This window comes from Pseudoliparis swirei, chromosome 4 (assembly GCF_029220125.1).
Source record: "Pseudoliparis swirei isolate HS2019 ecotype Mariana Trench chromosome 4, NWPU_hadal_v1, whole genome shotgun sequence".
Taxonomy (NCBI): Eukaryota; Metazoa; Chordata; class Actinopteri; order Perciformes; family Liparidae; genus Pseudoliparis; species Pseudoliparis swirei.
In genome coordinates, this window is record NC_079391.1 from 24,188,253 (window position 1) to 24,198,325 (window position 10,073).

Consider the following 10,073-nt stretch of genomic DNA (forward strand, 5'->3'; position numbering starts at 1 on the left):
TGTTGCCAGTGCCTCGTTTACTTTGCCTGAACCATTCAACCAGTGGAGGACTTGTGAGGCGCTGGTGGCTCCAGTTATTATTGCCCAATCAGATGCTTGTTCCCTCCCGAGGGCCCACCTTTGCACGATTGCCATTGGTTGAATTTTAAAGAGCGGTGGTGTTATGGGCGGGGTCTGTTGCTTTAAGGAGTCCAGCGGTCGGACGTAACGTGATAGCTCAGCACCTGGACTCCGGGAGGAAAGAAGAGACGACCAGCCTCCCTCCTCTGTCTGTTATCTACCGGTAAGTGCACGCCGGTGTAATAGTCATAATAATGCGGTGTAACGTGTGTTATACTGTTGAAGTCGCACGGTTCGGGTTACAAAAGATATACTGGACGTGTAACGTCACCGTAATTATTCGAGGTAGTTCGCGGCAATTAAAGTGGCGGAGAAGTTTAGCGGGTGTAATACACGGGAAGTGCTAAAGTGCATCTTAAGGCATACCAACACGATGAGAAAGGCTTCGTCTTTGTTGACGTTATGCAACCGTGTGAGCCTGCTGCTCTCCCAGCGGCCCTGGCAATACCTTTGCTCCAGAAGTGTGCGCGCGCGCGCGTGAGTGCTTTACCATCATCATTGGTTCATAAATAAGTAGCCTGTGGAACCACATTGCATGTATCTAAACGTGTCACCACACATACCCTGCACAACCACCCCCCCCCTTTTTCTTCTAATTTTGTATATATATTTTTCTGTATGTAATTATGTATGTATGTGTCCACGTCTCAATTCGTACTATATTTAAATGTACCTTAAGTTGCTGTTATCGTTGTTTGATCATTGAAATTGTAATTCTTCTAGTGTGTCACAGTTACACAACCTCCAAACGATTGAATGTAAAGGTCTGTATACCCCAACTTATTGGAGGTGGTATTATTCTTCATTCCTGTGTTTGCAAAATCAATAAAAAGTATTAAACAAAAACAAAAAGTGAATCGGTAAAACAAATACAAAAGTAGATGACATTTTCATCCACTTTCACTTTGGAATTGTCACAGAGTGCCATTTGGTCCTTAAACACAACTGTGTATAAAGTACGGCGAGCCGCTGCATAACCAGTCTTGTCCTGATAACTTGACCCTTCACCAGAAAAGGAGCGGTGCAGCAGCCAATGGAGGCCTCAAGGAGACGAACCCAGCACGGGGCCAACCGGGCCAACGGGAAGGACTCAGAACAGGGGGAGCAGCCGGCGCAGTGGGGGCGAGCGTGGTGAGTTGGTGACACTTCACAGGCTGCAGAAGGATGTTCACCACAAGCCCATTATGAAGTTAAAATGGCCCATGATCTGACTTAATTGATACGTGGCCAAATAAGATTGTGTCCTCTGGGCCGTAGAGCGTAATGTTCTGATGCTAACAATAGAGGACTGGGTTGTGGAGAGAGAGGCATGCTGTCTTACAACTTTATTACCTTCGCATTGAAAATGCGGACGGTTATGTTTTGATCGCCGTGTATTTATTTATTTGTATGCGTGTTCCTCGCATAACTAAAAAAGTATTAAACCGAATCGCATGAAATTTGGTGGGATGATTGGTTATTATCCGGGGACCATTTGATTAGATTTTGGGATCGATCATGTCAAAGGTCAAGGTCATGAAAAGGTCAAAATCTTCTTTTTACCATAGCGTGGTAAATTTGTATCCAATTAGCAACTAATCAGAATCAGAATCAGAATCAGAAACAGGTTTATTGCCAAAGAATGAATGTTTTCACAAACAAGCGATATTGCCAAAGAAAATGTTTTTCAAACAAAACAAGATTTTTGGTGGAAGGTGCAACATTTGGACATGACAAACAACAATCAACGCAGAGAGGAGGAGGGAGAACGCAAGGAGGAGGAGGAGTGGGAGGAAGGGAGGAGGAGGAAGAGGAAGGAGGCGGAAGAAGGAGGAGAGGAAGGTGGAAGAAGAGGTGGTAGTCTGGGGGTGACAGTCAGTCGTCCCGGGTCGATGAATGAGCCGCCGCCCGGGTCGGGAAAAAAGTATGTGTGGAGGTCGGTGGTGATGGTGATGGACCTCCCGCCTCGAGGAGAGGAGGAGGAGTGTCCAGGGGGAGTGTCCAGGTGGGAGACAATCACAATCTTTCCAACATGTTCATAATTCAATGCCCAATCTTGTGATATGCGAAGGTATGCGCTCTACCGAGTGCCCGTTCTAGTTATTACTGTTTCTTACTAGTTGCGCTTACATTGTAGTAATAAGTGCATCATAGCGTTGCTCACTTGAAGTTTAATTTCTTTTTTTCCTTCCTCTTCTGTTGCAAGTTTGAGATATGGAATAGACCCATCAGCTGTCCAGACGTGTCCACGTTTGCGTTCTCAAAACTTGTTTTTTAATCTTATTTGAATGTTGTGGTCTTCTAACACTGAATCTGAATTTCTCGTAACATTTTGAACATCAGGACCCCTCACAGTTTAGACTTGTGACAACATAAATAGGATTTCAGTTGACTTCTTTTTTCTCAAGGTTTGTCCATGAAACACACAGTGTCGCCAAATGTTTTTAAAAACCTCCCTCACACCTGTGTGCATATCTGACTCGCCCGCAGGGAGGTGGACTGGTTCTCCCTCGTCAGTGTGATCGCCCTCCTCTGCTTCGCCCCCTTCATCGTCTACTACTTCGTGATGGCCTGTGACCAGTACCAGTGCTCCGTCAGCCAGCCCCTGTTGGAGTTGTTCCGAGGAGAGACCACGCTGCTCTCCATCTGGGCCCGGTCACCCTCCATAACCTGGGCCGCTGCCAAAATATATGCCGCCTGGGTTGGCTTTCAGGTAAGGAGGAGGCGTGTGAAGGGGGCCGGGGGGGGGGAGTCCGTTGTGCGTTGTCTTTAGCTCTTGCTGTCGCGTCGTCCCTCAGGTGTTCCTGTACATGTGCGTTCCTGATGTGACCCATAAGTTTATTCCCGGCTACGTCGGTGGAGTGCAGGATGGAGCACGAACTCCCGCTGGTAATTTACACACACACACACACAGAAACACACAGACCCCCCCCCCCCACACACACACACAGTGCTTTTATTACACATTCATTACCATGTCTCTCTACATCCAACCCCCAGGCCTGATCAACAAGTACGAGATCAACGGGCTCCAGTGTTGGCTGATCACTCACGCTCTGTGGTGCGCCAACGCCCAGCATTTCCACTGGTTTTCTCCCACCATCTTATTCGACAACTGGATCCCCCTGATGTGGTGCGCTAACATACTGGGCTACGCTGTGGCCAGCTTTGCTTTCGCGAAGGCCTACCTCTTCCCCACCAACTCGGAGGACTGGTGAGTGCCGACACACATGCTCAAGGATTCAACGGTCATTTATTGATCGTCATGCGACGCGCATGACGGAACACAGTTGTAGCTTGTGGTTTGTAACACGTGACAAATGCAACAAAAACAGTAATTATGCATTACTGAACTGATTTTGTTAAATGTTTATTCGGGGGATGTAAAAACAAATATGGCCAACATCTTCATATTACAAACTCAACATTAGGAAAACATTGTTCATCAACTTACAATATGTTTGAGCACCAAGCATTATGATTTAAACACAGGCTAAAAAAATATTATAAAAAGAATGCCACACGACCATTCACGTACACTGGGCATACACTAGCGCGAGCTACGAGCTAGCCTAAACATGGTTATAATGGTTAATTACCTTCGCATTGAAAATGCGGACGGTAATGTTTTGATCACCGTGTATTTGTATGCGTGCGTGCGTGTTATTCTCATAAGTAAAAAAGTATTAAACCGAATCGCATGAAATTTGGTGGGATGATTGGTTATTATCCGGGGACCATTTGATTACATTTTGGGATCGATCGGGTCAAAGGTCAAAGTCAAGGTCATGAAAAGGTCAAAATCTTCTTTTTACCATAGCGCGGTCAATTTATATCCAATTGGCTGGCAACTAATGCCAAAATGTTCATAATTCAATGCCCAATCTTGTGATATGCGAAGGTATGCGCTCTACCGAGTGCCCGTTCTAGTTTATTATTTGTTGGCTTACTTTTATGAATGCAATACTTGCAATCAATGTTACGGCACTAATCTGAGTTAAGGCTGCTCTTGTCATCATCGGTCTCCACGTGTTCAGGTGGACCGGTCTCCCCATCGCGCCCAGCCTGACCGCTGATGTGCTCCTCAGGGCTCACGTAGTCAAACACGGTGCACGCTTCCGCTTTCAAAGTTAAATGATAGGCTACCGTAACCTGCTGACAGGGCGGAGTCACCAGAGAAGTTCAAAATATTTTAAATTTTTTTATTTTAATCGGCTCAGGCACCGAAATGTGCGTTGCGTTTCGGTCCAGTCGGCACCGGTCGTATAGGAAGCGGTGCCATATCGGCATCGGTTTTCGGTACCCTACTGATAAGAGCCAATCGAGTAGCAAGCGCGGGCGTCTCCGCCATCGTTTCCAAAGAGCTCCCGTAACACGCGTCTATACCAGTTTCCAAACTCCTCCCCTTTCTGTGCTCTAAAACCCCAGCGTCGTCGGGTGCTCAGCGTATGCTCCTCCTTTGTTGTGTGATTCTGCAGCAAGTTCACGGGGAACATCTTCTACAACTACATGATGGGCATCGAGTTCAACCCGCGCGTTGGCAAGTGGTTCGACTTCAAGCTCTTCTTCAACGGCCGGCCCGGCATCGTGGCCTGGACTCTCATCAATCTGTCCTTCATGGCCAAGCAGCAGGAGCTGTACGGACACGTGTCCAACTCCATGATCCTGGTCAACGTGCTGCAGGTGAGGAGCAACGGGCGTGTGCTGAGGCACAATGGAAGACGGAGAAACAAACGTGGCATATGAAACCCAACTTCTTCGACCTTAGCAGGTCCGTCTTTCAATCAGAAGGTTGGAGGTTCAATCCCCACCCGAGTCGATGTGTCCTTGAGCAAGACACTTAACCCTGAATTGCTCCCTGGAGCTGCGTCTACAGTGAATGAATGTAACAGGATTAGAAGTTGCTTTGGATAAAAGCGTCAGCTAAATGACATGTCATGTAACTTCTTCATGATATGTCTCTTCTCACACATGTTACATCACTTTAGAGTCTTAAGGTGCGTTCACACCAAAAGCAAAACTATTTTTCGCGTCGCCCAAAACGCGCGAGTTTACTCGCTCGACCATTTGCCGTGCTCAAGCCATAAGCGTTGAGACGCTCCGCGAGGGGCGGGGCTTATCTCTGTGTCTCGTCTCCGTAAAGACCGTTATCATCTCCTTCATCCACCAGAATAACTAACCACTAGTTCTGCTTTATATTTGTCGTGGACATCCCACACACTAACGCCCTCGTGTTTGGGTTCATGACATCACCCGTAGGCTCACTCAGCTCGGTCACTGTCACCGATGAAGTTACTGTTACGTCTGGAAGACTTCCGCTTCGAGCGCTACGAGAGCGGAACACGAGAGCTGATTGGCCCGAGTTGCAAGATGACCGCCTCAAAGTTGAAATACTTCAACTCGGGGCGAAAATTGCGCCGCTGAAAACGCGTCGCCCTGGAAAATATTGCGTCTATCGCAGCCGGAAATACGCGTCTATCGCAGAATTTTCATGGGATTCGGTCGCGCGAAAAAATAGTTTTGCTTTTGGTGTGAACGCACCTTTATTCATCACCTGACATGTGGAGGTTGTGTAAGAATCCCTCCTGATCGATTAACATTCAACATTGACCACTAGATGCTAAAGATTAGGGCTGATCCATTAATTGTTTAGTTTTATATGAAATATCTGATATTGATTTTTTTATCCAGGGATTGAGTGGGCTGAACAGGTAATATCAACCAAAATTTAGCATAAGTATTAAGACAGCTGTTAATCCCCAGGATCTGCTTCATGAATTCTTCAATAGTAAACAAACAGGAGATGATTGCAATTCATACCAGACTTTCCGAATCAGAGGGGAGACGTTTAGCGTTGAGAAAAGCGGCAACTCTTTTGGGATAGTACTCAAAAGGGCCGCAGGCCAACAATATATTTCAGAAAATGGACACAGCAGCCATAACGGTTCACTTTTCATGATGGAAAAACATCCAATAGGCAGATGGGTGTCGTGATGGAGCCGGTTCGAGGCCCGTTTAAAAAGTGCATTATATTATACAGCCCCATTAAATATAAGTGTTCATCATTAAGTTTATGGTCCTCTGCTCCAAAGTGACAGTTTGAGTTCACCGTGATCCCCTCCGTCTTTTCACACGCTGCTCGTTGAGTACATTGGGTCTTTCTCGTAGGCCATTTATGTGCTGGATTTCTTCTGGAACGAGGCGTGGTACCTGAAGACCATCGATATCTGCCATGACCACTTCGGATGGTATCTGGGCTGGGGAGACTGCGTGTGGCTGCCCTACCTCTACACACTGCAGGTAAAGCACATATCAGGGTTCGTACGGTCATGGAAAACCTGGAAAAGTCATGGAATTTTAAAATGGTCATTTCCAGGCCTGGAGAAGTCATGGAAAATACTTCAATGATAAAAGTTTTGGAAAAGTCATGGAAATTTGTTAAAATCACATCTCATTTACGGCGAGTTTGAAATAATTGATATATTTTTTAAAGAAAGACGCTCGAAATATAAGCCAGCGATAGCTCTCAATACGCAACATTTTCTACAGTTTTCATGTTTATTCCGAGATTTCAGTTTGGTCATGGAAATTTGGTTTAAAGTCATGGAAAAGTCCTCGAAATCCATTCGTCAAAATGTGTAAGAACCCTGACATATGCAGAACGAATATTCATAATCCGTATGCACAACACGCAGTAGACATGGTGTACATGTGAGCGATGACTTTAATGGACCTTCGCTGCCTTCTGGGTTCATTTCTGTATCCGTGTGTCGAGTGGAAGCATGTGGATGAAATTAAATTTAAAAGAAGATAATGTGTGTGAGTGTGTTGTGGTGTATTGAACACGCTGGAGGTGGACACTCAGATGAAGTCATATTGCGTGACTCGGCGTGACTACATGTTGTGGCTCTCCAGGGTCTGTACCTGGTGTACCACCCGGTCCAGCTGTCCAACGGCCACGCCCTGGCCGTCCTGCTGCTCGGCCTGGTCGGCTACTACATCTTCCGCTCCACCAACCATCAGAAGGACCTGTTCCGGCGCACGGAGGGCTCCTGCTCCATCTGGGGCGGGAAGCCGGCGCACATCGAGTGCTCCTACCGCTCCGCCGACGGCGGCGTCCACCGCAGCAAGCTCATGGTCTCGGGGTTCTGGGGATTGGCCCGCCACTTCAACTACACGGGCGACCTGATGGGCTCGCTGGCCTACTGCGCCGCCTGCGGCTTCGGCCACCTCCTCCCGTACTTCTACATCGTTTACATGACCATCCTGCTGGTGCACCGCTGCGTGCGCGACGAGCACCGCTGCGGCAGCAAGTACGGCAAGGACTGGAAGCGCTACACGGACGCCGTGCCTTACCGACTCATTCCCGGGGTGTTTTAGAGCAGGAGGGGCGGGGGACGGAGAGGTCGGGGGGGGGTAAGATTAAAAAGGGTTCAGAGTTCGTGGGAAGAGGAACACAAGGGGTTTGTGTTTTCCGCGTATCCAGAATGCGTCACACTGAGCATTTCAACAGCGCACATGTGCAACCAGCTGTACATGTGCGCTGCTTTCATGACGCTGCGACCAGTTAACAGTCAAACACATCGTAACGGGATGACAGCAGAGGAGCTACGAGGACCAGGCACTTGAACCAGAAGCCAAAATCAGGAAGAAGAGTCAAAATACAACTCCAGAGCCCATTTTAAACATGCAGCCTATTGTGGCTGATATTTACGTTTATAGTCGGGAGGCGACCTCTCGTGGTCGTGCTCATAATGGCTTCGCAAAGGAGGAAGTCAGGTAACGCAGCGTAAAGGTGCGTTCACACCAAAAGCGAAACTATTTTTCGCGTCGCCCAAAACGCGTGAGTTTACTCGCTCGACCGTTCACCGTGTTCACTTCATAAACGTCGAGACGCTCCGTGTCTCGTCTCCGTAAAGACCGGTATCATCTCCTTCATCCACCAGAATAACTAACCACTAGTTCTGCTTTATATTTGTCGTGGACGTCTCACACACTAACGCCCTCGTGTTTGGGTTCATAACGTCACCCGTAGGCTCACACAGCTCGGTGACTTTCAGAATAACTCCCGCTTCCAGCGCTACTCGAGCAGCAGCAGCGGTTTGACTCACCAACGGCGGAGCATCTCAACGCTGATTGGCCTTCGCAACGCAGCATTCTGGTCTTTCCTCGACCTCCACTCAACTTGTTTAATACTTAAACATCTCCGTGACTTATTGAGTGTCGTAATAATCGCGGGACGTAACGAATTGATAATGACTTTCATGAATTTATATTTTTATAGATTTTATCGATTCGTTGTTGCAGCCCTACGGGTCAAAGTGACTCAGCAGGCCACCGTTAGCGTGACAAACCCAACCAAACTGCACCCGTTGGACAACATTAACCCCGTCACGACCTCCCCGTTTAGATTTCAGCATGTGTTAATCTGCCACCAAGCGTGCTCCTTTTATAAGAACCATAAGAAAGGATGTGTTCATTCCTCACCAAGCTGTGACATTCCCACGTTCCATTTTGTCGGCTTCATAGTCGTCAGGTTCCACGTTCTCAAATATCAGAATCTGATGTTTTTCAGTTGTATGTCTTTGTAAATGTATCACCTGTCAGGATTGCTTTTGGCTGATGTTCATGAAAACCTAATTCGACGCCAGCACTGAGCACTCAGGTAACCGACGAGGAGAGCTTTTCATTACTCCGCCTTCAGACTAAATGAGTGATTATACATGAATTAGTAATATATTTATGAATCAATATTGACTCATGTTTTGTTGTTGCTCGGCTAGCTTAATGGTCCAAAATGTGTCGGCTCAGCAGACAAGACCTGCCTCATAAAAAGTGTTACGTAATCTTTGTTGAAAGGTTGTCTGAACGCTCCGATTTATTCACTCAGCCCGTTTCCCATCGGACTGCCGGGGAATGTTACAAGGGTTCGGGTTGGTTTGGTAACGGGTCCGGTCTTGTCCAGCCTCTTTATATTATAGTTATAGAACAGTTTATTCTTTCACTGAGCCTGTAAAGGGTTCTGAAAAGAAACCATTCCTTCAGTTAGTTGTGATATTTGTATTCGCTTTGTGTTGAACCAACATGTTGAGGAGAGCAGCTCTATGCCGACAGAAATGTCCAACCATGTTTTTATTTCCTCATGCCAGCACTGCCTTTCTTATCGCGATAAAGTCAACAACAAAGTCATTTTTGTGGACTGTTTGTTTCTTTTTCTATTTACAAGCATGCAGTCAGAGTGGGGAAAAGATGTGTGTCTATTTACCAATATATATATATATATACAGTATATACATTATATAAAAATGTGTGTGTATATATGTATATATATATACATATATACACTACCGTTCAAAAGTTTGGGGTCACTTAGAAATTTCTTTATTTTTCAAAGAAAAGCACTGTTTTTTCAATAAAGATAACATTAATCAAAAATACACACTATACATTGTTAATGTGGTAAATGACTATTCTAGGTGGAAACGTCTGGTTTCTAATGAAATATCTCCATAGGTGTATAGAGGCCCATTTCCAGCAACTATCACTCCAGTGTTCTAATGGTACATTGTGTTTGCTAATCGCCTTAGAAGACTAATATCTGATTAGAAAACCCTTGTGCAATTATGTTAGCACAGCTGAAAACAGTTATGCTGGTGATATAAGATATACAACTGGCCTTCCTTTGAGCTTGAAGTTTGAAGAACAAAATTAATACTTCAAATATTAATCATTATTTCTAACCTTGTCAATGTCTTGACTATATTTTCGATTCAATTTTCAATTCATTTGAAAAATAAAAGTGAGTTTTCATGGAAGACACGAAATTGTCTGGATGACCCCAAACTTTTAAACGGTAGTGTATACATATATATATATATCTTTTACACAGTGCATTATTGTTTTTAAAAGACCACATGAGGCGAGCTGATGATGTTTCGGGTGTTCACCACTGGGGGGCAGCAGGTGTCAGCTAA

General features: G+C 45.9%; 1 protein-coding gene across 1 annotated transcript; it reads left to right on the forward strand.

The window, feature by feature from the left end:
- Nucleotides 1-203: 203 nt before the first annotated feature.
- On the forward strand, nt 204-9,288 carry dhcr7 (7-dehydrocholesterol reductase). Its single transcript, XM_056413042.1, has 8 exons — nt 204-283; nt 1,132-1,251; nt 2,590-2,812; nt 2,898-2,988; nt 3,100-3,313; nt 4,578-4,782; nt 6,268-6,399; nt 7,015-9,288. The coding sequence occupies exons 2-8, from the start codon at nt 1,154-1,156 to the stop codon at nt 7,477-7,479; spliced, it is 1,428 nt and encodes a 475-aa protein (XP_056269017.1). The 5' UTR covers nt 204-283; nt 1,132-1,153; the 3' UTR covers nt 7,480-9,288.
- Nucleotides 9,289-10,073: the final 785 nt, after the last annotated feature.